At 39.7% G+C, this 12494-nt stretch overlaps 2 protein-coding genes across 5 annotated transcripts; both read left to right on the forward strand.

Annotated features, from left to right (window-relative positions):
- Positions 1–3142: 3142 nt before the first annotated feature.
- Positions 3143–4940, forward strand: LOC113172755 (bryoporin). Of its 4 annotated transcripts, XM_026376050.1 has the most exons (4): positions 3143–3255; positions 3533–3540; positions 3575–3698; positions 4251–4940. In XM_026376050.1, exons 3-4 carry the CDS (start codon positions 3595–3597, stop codon positions 4678–4680), a joined length of 534 nt encoding a protein of 177 aa, XP_026231835.1. In that variant the 5' UTR covers positions 3143–3255; positions 3533–3540; positions 3575–3594; the 3' UTR covers positions 4681–4940. The 4 variants fall into 4 exon arrangements, with proteins under 4 accessions (XP_026231835.1, XP_026231747.1, XP_026231664.1 ...); XM_026375962.1 differs by having other exon boundaries at positions 3533–3698; XM_026375879.1 differs by lacking the exon at positions 3533–3540 and having other exon boundaries at positions 3144–3255; positions 3573–3698.
- A 645-nt stretch (positions 4941–5585) lies between these two features.
- apnl (actinoporin-like protein) lies at positions 5586–7310 on the forward strand. Its single transcript, XM_026364742.1, has 3 exons — positions 5586–5665; positions 6209–6331; positions 6441–7310. Exons 2-3 carry the CDS (start codon positions 6228–6230, stop codon positions 6895–6897), a joined length of 561 nt encoding a protein of 186 aa, XP_026220527.1. The 5' UTR covers positions 5586–5665; positions 6209–6227; the 3' UTR covers positions 6898–7310.
- The last annotated feature ends 5184 nt before the right edge of the window (positions 7311–12494 follow it).

A 12494-nucleotide genomic window follows, 5' to 3' on the forward strand; every position in this document is an offset into this window, starting at 1 on the left:
ACAACAGCTGCTCCATCCCTTCCCTATTCCTGCTCCTCTGCGTCTGATTGTACCGGCTGATTCATTTTACCGTCCACTGATGTGTCCTGCTGCTTCAGACCTGCTATTTCTCACCTGTCCACTTGGTGTCCTCAGTCTGTCATCTGGCTGCACACCTGCTTCTCATTTCGTATTGTAGTTTCAATATAAAAAGCGTCAGTCAGCAATGCAGACCTGGATTTCAAACAATTTGGCTTTTTCGAAGGATCCAATCAGGGAGGTAAAAATAATCTGGAGGTGAAAACAATCCACACAAATGTTGTGTGCAGAGTTCAACCTCATTAACCTCACCTATAAACCCAAAAGAAGTTGGGACACTGTATGAATTCTACGTTAAAACAGAATTCAACTATTTATAAATCTCATAAACCCGCATTTTAACCACAGTAGAACACAGAAAACAGATGAAATGCTTAAACTGAGAATTGAGAATTTCTCATCTTTCTAATAGATGAGTTTCATAATGACGTTTGCCCATTTTATCCTTGTAACTTTCTATTGAATCCTGTAGGCAAATATTTAATACAGAGAATGGGTTTAAGCTTAACTCCCTGTAAAAATGTTTTTAATTGTTGCACTATGCTTAACATTACAATTGCATGAATATGTTAGTTGTGGTGTTATCTTTATAACTGTACATTTCTCTACTCTTTTCAGTGCAGTAAAACCTTCAGTGGTGGTGACATATTAACATTTCACTCAAACCTGAAGAGACCAAAGATTAAACACGCATCATGTTTAAATAGATAGATATAGAGTGCACAGTAGTGTCTTATCTATTCAGCTTCTGCTCTGTTTTGGGACTATTGATGGCTGCTACAGTTTATAGTCATATAACATAAATTCATCCTGTGAACACAGATTGCTGATGTTCTATCATTCTGTCATTTTCTAAATTGCCTCTTACAGACGGTCCTGAGAATCTGCAAAGATAACACTACAGTGGGATTAAATTTAACAGACCTGCTTAAAGTAATGTTAAAAATGATGATATAGTTTAATATAAAACCACAGTCATGTTTTTCTGAATAGGGGAGCCTTCTGCGTACTCCCTATAAAACCCATGACCCACACATACGTTGAAAAAACAGTAGAATCAAATAGAAAGCTGTAAAGTTTGCTCTGGGGGGTAACAGCAGATGAGAGGTTATGTCAGCGGGGGTTATCCTCTGTTTCATGGTCATTCTGGGACACCGGACTCAGCTCCACATTCACAACTGCTGATTCACAAATCTGCTTCACACTGTAATTGTTGTAGTATGATTTCAATGTGAGATCAAGGATTTCTCTAATATTTATATATTTTAATTTATCACAAATCTTGCCAAGGTTATATTTCTTTCACATATTCCACTTCAATCTGTTTCTATCAACTCTGTTTTACTCTTTTAATTAACTCTTGATATAGCAGCTACCTATGACTATTTGAATGCAGCCATGCTCTTTACTCAGGACATAGTAAAGGGCATGCTGAATATGTAATGTTTGTCAAAGATTTTCTGCCACGGTCACTGGCGAACCATCAGATAGCAAACATTTACTGACAAAGTCTGTGTAGTGCAAATGTATTTTTGCAAATGCATGTTTGGTGCCATCTGGTGACTTCAAACATTGAAGCTGAAAGATTTAAATCAAGTTCCAGGCGCCTGATGTATGGAAGAGAACAGCTGCCATAATATTACTTAAACCGGATGGTGAAATAACAAACACATCTCAAACACACAAAGTTTGCAAAACATACTTAATTAGGAAGACCCTCCAGCCCATAGCCTTATGGATAAATATAACACGATGCTGTGTTACATAATGCATTGTTTTTGTAAGTTGCACGGTAGAAGGTGATGTCTTCTCTACTCTACACGCCAGAGGACGCAGACTTGGTAGTAAAAGAATTTATGTCAGACAGTGTGATGAAATTAGTGACTAATGTAGGGAGGTTTCTACAAGCCATCACCTGCAGTAACAACAAACGGTCATCAGAACAATGACTGGGGGATGATAGTTTCACTAGGAGCACGTAAAAACATAAAATGTTCCATTAGGATCTTGATGAAATACATGTTCGTGATAACAGTCACTATTATCTATGAACACTAAAATAGGTTTAACATTGCTAGAATCATTTCTCCAGTTAAAACTGGTCATGAATAGCTCCTTTCCCCAAGTCATTACAATGAAAGTGGTAGTGGTCAATATACACAGTCCTTGTTCTGGACATAAACATATTCAAATGTGCACCTAAAGCTAAAATGAGGCTTTAGCAATCTGACATTAATAAATCAGGTGGGCGTCTCTCACAGTGAATGTCTTTTAAGTGTGAAATTATCTCGCTTCCCTGGACAATGTTTAACTGTTGAGTTGCAGTTGAAGGAAAGTACCAGAGTGTCTTTGGGAGCGGTAACCTAAAGACCTGTATGAACAGGAATATTTGTACACCAAGCAAATCCTATTTCATCATTTATCTGAGACAAACAGATTTGCACAATCTATACTTCATTCTATCTTGATCAGGAGTTTCCAACTGGTCGTAATCTAGGAATCATCATTCTGACTAAGAAGCAATGTGAGGACCACTGTGTGGAAACTGTTTCATACCTGAAAAACGTGAATGTTGACACTGTCTGTCTATTCTTGGTAATATAGAGGTGGATGTGACCTTCCAGTACAGAGAAACAGAAATAGAGTAGGCATAATTTTCTGAAAATCATCTTGGCTTTTCAGAATTTTTTTATGTTTTCATTAATTTAATGATTAATCACTAACAATAATCGATACATTGAAATGTGTTTTTGAAAATATAAAACAAAGAAACAGTGATTCCCCATTGAAACTACATTATTGAATGTCTGTTCAGGAACCAAGTGATATCAATACCATCCTAGGGGTCAGCTAACATGTTGTCTGAATAATACATGAATGAGCTTAATGATTTAACTAGCTGCCATTATTGCTAATGTAAAACAGTACATTGTACACAGTTGATAATTGTTATATTATGTCATGTGTGTAGGTGGCCCAAATGCTTCTGTTTGAAATATAATTTTTCAAAAGCGACAGTGTATGCTTTTATTTTCTGTGGACACGCCTGTGCATGTGTTGAAACAAGCGCTGTGGAGGTGTAATCACACAAGGGAGACTCTCTCCACCTCTCTGCAGAACCTGCGAAAAAGGAACTTGACGCTGTTGTCTGGCACTGTTCGAGCACAACTCCAAAAGGTGACTATAATTACTCTTACTTATAGCAAGATCATAAATTAACTGTGATATCTTGGTTATCCAATATTAAAGCATTTTTCTCTGTGCTTAAGAACAGTTTTTGTATAGTTGAACTAAACAGACATCTTATGTACTCACAGAGCATGTACAGATTGATTCTTTCAGGAGGAGAGAAAGACAGCTTTAATTATAATACGGTGTTTCACCTTTGCAGCTTTTAAGGATCTGTATTTTCTTTGCATATGTTATGTGAGAGAGACATATCTTTTTATGGCAGCACACCGGCTGACAGCTGATTTACTGTTCTGAGCTTTTAGTCCCGTTCCTCTTGCAGCCAAGATGCCAGAAACAGCAGAAGCAGTGTCAGCTACTCTCACCACCAACAGAAACTGCACCATAGAAATAACCAATGTCAGCAGTAACTACTGTCTCATCAACCCCAAGTAAGTCTGTAAATGTATTAATTCATGTGCGATTGATCATGTATGTGCAATCTATTTAATTTAAAGCAAAGCTTGTTTTTGCCACCTATTCGTCAACAGTGCAATCCGACACTTTCTCTTATTTCTGATAAAAAAGGAAGCTGAAGCTACCACAATAAAATAAATACAAATTACTCTTGTCTGTTAGAATTTGTGTCATGCTTCTACATTTATCTAGTTGTGGCAGGATAGACCATATCCTGGATGGGTGGTTTTCATGTGTGACATCAACTTTGCTGAGAACATCCACCTATCCATCATGTAGTGACATACACCGCCTCATTGCACATTGCATGCAGGTACACTCACTGTTGCTTAGAAGTCCACAGCAGCACTTGTACAGTCACACTCCATCTATCAGCAGAAGGTGTTTCACCCTGCAAAGCATAACACTTAAAAAGTACACTGACAATCTGCACAAAACTTACAAAACTGGGTTTTGTTTTTTATCAGAAGTAAAGAAAATATGATTAATAGTGATGGTAAGGAGTTGCCTGTCACTCTTCTGTGCAGGGTGTACATGACGAGTGGATTCTCTCAGCATCCGCCGCAGCCTACGATTCGTAGCACCAAAACCGAAGTGTGCTCCTTCACCAAGGACGACAACACTGCCACGGGCGCCGTCGGCCTGCTGACCTACGACCTGTTCCACATGCAGAGCCGGGTCTGCTCCGAGCGCATGGCTATCATGTTCTCTGTGCCCTTTGACCACAACCTGTACAAAAACCGGCTGGCCGTGGGCGTGGTGGATCAAACCTCTGCCTGTGACAAAAGTCTGTACGACCAGATGTATGATGGGAAAGACCTTAGTAAATTCACACGCTCCGAGGCAAACGGTAGCGGGCTGGAATATCGAGCAACATATGTTGATTTGAGGGCCACAATGTCTACTGTTGGCAAAGCTATTGTTAAAGTGGAGCTGTTTGATAAAATGGGTCGTTAGCGTGGTGTTCTGCTTTTTGGTGCTTTGTTGATTTTGTACCAACAGAATAAATAAGCTTCATCTTTTTTGGGCCGCTGTTGCATGTTTTCATCCACAGAAACATTTAAATGAGAGAAAGACTGATTTGCTGTCATCCTTACTTTGTGTCCGCTGAAAGATATCAATATCTGACAGCCAGCTCATTGATTCTCCATTAGCTTATTCCTTGGGCTTATGTACACTGCACACTCCCTTTTTTTTTTAATATGGTAATAAAACATTCAAACCAAATGCTTGTGCTTGTGTTTTGTTTTTTTTTTTTCTGTGGGATATGTTTTTGCTCAGTGTGCTTTCATTATTACTGATGAACAGTAATCATTTTTTAATCTCTTAGCTGGATCCATCCAATTCTAATGAGTAGCAACAGATGGAATATCTGCATAGATGTTTTTTTAATCGGCACTGTAACAGTATTGTTCTTCGCTGGCTGTGAGACTCTCCATCTTGCTCTGAAGTGAGTGGTTTTTTCTGTGGCATTTGGAATTCAAGAGTTTCAACAACAGAAAGACTAAGCATCTGATGTCTGTCTCAGGGTTCAGTTTGCTTCGTTCCTATGTGACCCAATAGCGCAGGAATGAGATTTTTTTTTTTAGACCACCTCAGCCAGTCAATCAGAATCCAAAATTAATGTGCTGAATCATCCCAACTTACCTAACAGGTTGGGACTCAATATGAAGCAGCTGGAAATGGTTCAACTTAGGGTGTGCTTGTTTTTCCCATAGAGAAAAAACACAGGGATCTTTGTTCTCAATGTCTTTATTTTTTTGTGAGCTGTGGCTTTCTGGTAAAGACGTGTGGAATGAGGGTGTGTTCTGGGTGTGTTGGGCTGAGTGGGAGGCTTCCTTGGGCGTGTACATCGCTGTTAAAAAAAATATAGAAAAAAACTCCCAGTGTCTACCTTTCAGGTAGCTTCTCCCATTTTGCACCTCGGGACCACTGACAGCGGGTAAGTCACTTACTGGAGAGCATTTGGGGGGAAAACTTGCTACACCAAGAGATAGCATAGAGAATGGCTCCTTAAATGACTCTCAAGAACAGAGCAATTTGTAGAGGCGCATAGAAGCCTGATGGGGGCATTAGTTTGATTTGTATCTCTTATCTGCTGATAAAAGAGTTGATGATTTTCTCCAGTGTTTTCACTCCAACTTCATTATTGCGTGTACTTAGTGCTGTAATTGAAGAGGTACACTCTCTAATGAGGCAAAGAGAGTCTGCAGCTATTGTCCAATTGCTCATAACTGTTTTGAAATCTCATTATCTCCAGAAATGCATTAGCCAACCTCGGCTGCAGTCTGTGTGCACTTTTGAAGGTCATCGTAATGCCAATAGAGCATGTCAGCAGAGCAGCGGTCAGGAGGATGTTCTATATTATAACAAGTCCGATTTTTGTGCTTCTCAGGCGGAGACAGGAGAGCGAAGTGATAGTCGCAGCTGTGATGTTGTGGGGTTCAGGTGGTTGGCTCCTAAATTACCTTTGTTTTACAAGCAGATCTCACAGACATTGAAACATGGCTGAGACGGCTGAAGCGGTAGCAGCTGACGTGAGCAGCAAGAGGAGCGTTACCATTGAAATCAGCAATGTCACCAGCAACTACTGCCTCATCAACCCAAGGCAAGCCCCTGTTAAATTCATGTACTTATGCAATATGAAATGTATTGTTCTGTATGTCACTTAAAACCAAAACCATGTATAATGTATGTGTCTACTTGTTACTGATTAGGGTGTACCTTGAAAATGGGGAGACGTACAACCCACCACAGCCCACAGTGCGACCCCTAAAAACAGAGCTGTGCACTTTCACCAAGTCCAGCAGCAAAGCAACCGGGAGCGTGGGTGTAATGACCTACGACCTTTTCGAGCGGTCGCAGAATGACTACATTGAGACTTTGGCCATCATGTTCTCCGTTCCTTGGGACTACAACCTGTACAAGAACTGGTTTGCAGTGGGCATTTACAAAAAGGGCCGTAACTGTGATAAGGATTTGTACAAGGAAATGTACTATGAGAAGAAGCAGCATGAGCATGGGTTTGTCAGGGAGGAAGCTAATGGGTCAGGAATCAATTATGTGGGCAGCTACCTAGATATTAAAGCCACCATGTGTCCCATGGGCAAAGCCATCATGAAGGTGGAGGTGTGGGATAAGCTTTTCACACCCATGGGTCAGCAGGCTTACTAGAGACCCCTCCCAACCAGTATTTCTGCCATGTGCTCCAAGAACAGAAGTCATCCTTTCACCTCAAGCTCTTACCGTGCACACTGTTTGTACAGTCAACACGCATGATTTAACACATCTGTTGTTGCTTACATGTGTCTGTATTCCTGGGCATTACCCTTTAGTAAATCTGCTTGAGATAAGAGTCTGGTTTGTTTATAAATCCAGGCAGTAAGATCCCCCCATTATTCAAAACCTCTGTCTGTTTGAATAGCATTCAGTTTTTAAATGGCATCTTTGGAAATGGAAATAAAAGGATGGGTCTCTGGAGGATAAGGGCATATAGCTTCATAAGAACAAACTGAAAGCATGTCTGAATTTGCCTTGACACTTTAGCCTGAGGAATAAAATAAACCTATTTTTATGAAATATTTGGACACGAGTGTCTGTTGATTGAGTTTAAAACACAGAAAAGGTGCTTAAACAGAAACATGATTGAAAACTTAGAATATAAATGTGTTTTTTTGTTGTTGTTGTTGTTGTTTTTTTTGTACATGAGTATTGGAGTGCATTTTTTCCCAAGGCTCTGTATATAGGAGCAGCACAGGGTCACAATCTTTTCTAATGTTGCACAGCATCAAAACACTTCTGTCTGACCGATGTGAAACTAGCCATTTTGTTGTATTAGTGCCGTTTTGTTCACTGTAATATTTGGTAGGAGAGCTCAAGTATTTGCAGTCCTGCCATCTCTGCTGTTGGCACTAGATGTGGCTGATTTCCATTAAGATATTCTATTATTTTCTGTGATTGTTTTAAAGTAACCTGCAGCTATGTTATTAAAACTTGTGATACATCTGAACACGGTATAAAATACTAAACAAAATGAACTCCTTGCCACAAGGAGTGAAATGATAAAAAAAAAAGGAAAGTTCATTCTTGGTTAATTACAACCTTGTGTGATTAAAATCTGTAGAATCGGTCATCAGTAATCAGTAGAACAGTACTTATGGCCAGTTATTTTAGATATAGAGTTTGAATCGTGATGCAAGTCTGACAGAACCTCAGAGAAAAGTAAAACTTCTTCAGCTATGTTGTTGTTTGAAACAAGACCGCTGATTTATTTTAACAAACAAAACCCAAATGAGTATAGATATTTGCTTTTTAAATTTTTTTTATTTATTTTAGTTTGTTTGCTTTTTGTTTTTAACAATTACGATCTTGGCAGGGGCTATGAGTCAGTGGCAAATGAGACAGAAATGGATTTAGGTGATGACCATATTATTCCAACTGCTCAGCAACTCATTACATTTACCAAAAGCTTTGTAATTCTTTAATTGAGCAGAAATTACTATCTTGATGTGTTATCTCATCATCAAAGGACCTGTTTTGCGGTAATGGCATATCCAATCCTGTGTAGATGTAGTCATTAACCTTAGCAAAATAGGGGGTTCTGAGGCAGCAGGCAGAATATCAGCTCTTCATTTACATCACAGGCGAAGTTATCAGGTCTATTTACAGTCTCGACACTGCATTCCTGATTCTGTTTCCCCATTAGATTTATGATGCATTTGCAGCATTAACTGTTCCAGCCACAAAGAAGCCCAGATCAAAGGTTTTTGGTTAGTGTCACCGTTGCACATTTGCATAAAAGCCATACATAATACAGAGGCATAAATTGGGCCTGATTAGACTCAATGCTTCAAGCATTGTCATGACCCACGGTAACAGATTGGGACACTAAGCAGGAACTTTTCTTTGTCAGCGCTTTAAAATGGGTCCCCACACATGCCTTTCAATCTCTCCTCTGTGTTTACTATACCTGCACATAAGTCTTCTTTCATGTTTTGTATTATATTGTTTACTACTGTGTATTCTAGCTTGTGTGTTTGCATCTCCATTGGTACAAGCAGAATGTGAGTTTGCATGCTTTGTGCATTTGTGTACACTAGCTACGCCTGCACGTGTGGAAATATTTTATCAAATTATTTCTCTTTTACGTGATGCGATTTGTATTTTAACCCCGAAACAAAAGATATGTTGAAATTGTATTTTCCTTTGTAGATAAACATAAGAAACTCAGCATGGTCTGACACTGATGCTATTCACCTCTGAGCAGGTTTGAATCTAGCTGCTTCTTGCACTAAAAGCTACTGTCAAAATCCTTCCAGCATCTTGAAAGGAAAAGGAGGTGCATAAGCAAAAGAGCATCGACAGTTAACACTGTGGCGCGTTGTTCCAAACATCAGCTGATCACACTGAAACAACAGAAATGTTCCAGTTAAACTTGCAGGAACATGAGCAGACACGGACAGAAATGTATGCTGGACCAAGCTGAAAGGATCTGAGGTGATGCAAACTGGAATTTCAAGTCAACTACACTCCAGTCTTTATTTTAAAATGCTCATATACTGTATTATTGCTTTTTTCTGTTTTTGAACAGACAGTGGCTGATGTTGAATTCGCTTTGAAACTAAGCCTCACTGTACTGGAAGTGTCCAAACAGGCATAAAGTGATTGTTTGATCACAGTTTCAGTGACCTGAGGGTTGAGTGTGAACTGCTGCGTTTTAAACAACCCAAACTACTAAGAACAGAACAAATCGTTTTCTTCTCTTTTAATGTGAAGATGTTTATTTAAAGGTGCAATTTACTTCAACTTCCAAATATGCTCTCAAATACTGCCATCTAGAGGCCAGATCTGACAGTGAGAGTAACCACATAATCCATGGCTTAAGTGCTCTGGGTATTCAAGGCCATAAAAAATACCTTAAAGGATATTTCTGCACCATGACGCTAAATTAGTTGTATACTTTTATGTGGCTCACTTGTCTTTCTCTGCTCTTCGCTCCAAACATATCTTGACGTCCAGCAGGGTCTGGTACTCCTCGACAGTTCACTGTGTGTCTGCCCTGATGTGTCAGGCTGGCAACAGGCGCCTGCAGCCCCGTCATCAGAGCTCGATTACGGGCCTCAGTCTCAGTCAGGGTCCCCTCCAGAGAGTCTACAAGGCTAAAACAATGAAATTAGATATTGCTGATGCTAAGCTGGGATTGCGTGTGTTCTGCGTGTTTGTTTTTGTTTTTCAACATTTCTGCAGGTCCTATTTTGCAGACTGTTCATAATTCCTTCAGCGGATATGTGACGGACGAAGGTCATGTTGCTCTTGGCAGGTTGTATTTGACTCTTTTTGTTAGTTTGAAACTTCTCAGCATGCAGGGAGACACACGTGTATCATGTACTGCAACGAAACACATAATTTCAGGGAAGGAACTCAAAATGTTTTTCATAAGAAACTGAGCTGCCAAGATGTTTCTTTGTAAATTTGGCAATAGATAATAATAATAAATATTTATTGAGTGTCTGTTGATTTATGTTTGTAACTTGAGACATATCTAATACAATGTTGGACTTCCTAACAAGAAGGAAGTCCAGTTGACATGATTTAACTTACAAATAACCTCACCTGGATGACTGCCCTCTCTTGTGGACTGTGTATTTACTCAGCTTTTGGTGTGCCCTCTCAGCCTCAGATGAACCGGCAGATCCACGTGATGACTCAGCTGGCAATGCAAAAGCCATGTATGTTCCTGATTCTGGTAATTGCAATTCCCTTTGGTTGTTTCTGAGGTACTATATAGTATATATATAGTGGTATATACTATATACCAGCGTTCTTTTTAGAAAAAAAACCCTAATTTAATCATGTTAACCAGCAAAGTTGATGCAGGAGCTGCTGCTTTTCCATCTTTGCACGAACTGGCCAATTATTCTGTTGTCATTCAGGTGTTCGGCTGCCATCTGTACACGGCTGTAAATCTTTGAGTTTACTCTGATTTAACGAGCAGCAGTTTTGATGTCAAATCTACTTGAATGAACAGTCATCTGCTGCCAGCTTGGTGTCATCCGGCTGTAGGGTCAGCTCTGACACAGCAGTAGCTGCCTGGATCTCACACAACTAAGTAATTACTGGGTTCACAGTAAATCACTCCCATCAGTGAGTGATATCTTATAATTAACCCCAAGTTTGTCAAAGATCCAGCGTGCACTTGATTTTTCTCACCGCTAGTTGGTGAGAAAAACAAATTATGCAAACAAATGCACTTTCCCACTGTGTTTCTGTTCATTCTGCCAGCTCTCTCAGACATAATACTCTTTGGCCATCATGGTGCGAAGACTCTGAGGCCCTGACAAGGCTCCAAAACCTAAATAAAAGGTTGCACGTAACTGAGTTACGTAAGTTGAACGTAACTCAGTTACGTTTATATAAACCAATAATTAGATAAACTTAACGGAGTAACTTGAGGTGAGATCAACACTTTCAAGATTTTCCTGTTCGAATCTGTTTCACAGATTTTTCTAATTTGTCAATCAAAACTAACCGTGTCAATTTTACATAACCAAATAGCTCTGGAGGAGAGCAGCTTCATATGAAACGCTCCCTGATGCATTTAAAAAATACCCTGCAGCAGCGAGTCAACCCACTTCAATGTCAGCACAGATCATTGAAACAGAGGCCTATGGGATTATGCTCAGATCATCTGATTTATATACAAGTTGTTTCATCTCACAGTGTTATGCAATTGCGTTGCGGTATAACTGATGGGCTTGAAAATAACCTGTTGGCCTCATAAAATGTTTTCCTGTAATAACATCCAGATATATCCAATAACATTAATTTTGTGTGGCAAGCATTTGTGTGCCTGTATTTTATTGTTATAGAGGTTTCTATATTTAAATAAAAATCTATTAACACACACACATGTTAATTAATGCTAATACAAAGTTCTCTTTAAAAATCTCCATGTTTAATGCCTGATGTCTTATTTTTATAGTGGACATATTTGTAGTTTGGCCTGATTTCAAAGGTTCCAATGATGATACCACTGTTGCTCTGGATTCTCGGGTCAAGGTGTGAACAATTGTATAGTTGAAGTTGTTTGTCACTATATCACATAAAACCACTAGAGGGCAAAGTGTCCTGACTGGAAAGACTTTAAACTCATGTAGTGTTTATGGACATGTATAAAACAACATATTGTTTTGTGAAATACTTTATGAAATATGGCAGGTAGCCTAGAATATGATGAACATTGTTTTCACAATCACATATTCCCTCGTGGCATCAGAAATGGTTTCTGGCTTGCTGTCACAAAAAGGTGTAACACAGAGTTGGATGAGATCAGAAAGGGGTGGAGGCGAGGATGGCCTAGCATCTAGAGAGGAAGAAGGTCACCAAACACACTTTCCCACTCGGCCCTGCCAGAGACACACACCTACAGCATGTACACACACATAGAGTCAAAGGGGACCAGCCAAATATCCTCCATCCGCACAATGAACTAGACTGTGTACACACAACCATGGAAAGACATGTAGGCTCCATTTACACACAAACACAGGCCCACCCTGCCGTGTTGTGTGTGCCAGATGAGGGTGTGATACATGACTGCTGTCACTGCTTCCTCCACTACATCAGCAGCAGCATAGCAACTGCGCCACAATACAGTGTTCACAGAAGATACAGTGAAACACTACCTGAGGCACAAAGCAATGCCATCTGCTCCGCTCCCAAAGGAGGGGGGGGATGTGTTTCTAATCAAATGCTGACAAAGGTTAAAGTGC

This window comes from Anabas testudineus, chromosome 8 (assembly GCF_900324465.2).
Source record: "Anabas testudineus chromosome 8, fAnaTes1.2, whole genome shotgun sequence".
Taxonomy (NCBI): Eukaryota; Metazoa; Chordata; class Actinopteri; order Anabantiformes; family Anabantidae; genus Anabas; species Anabas testudineus.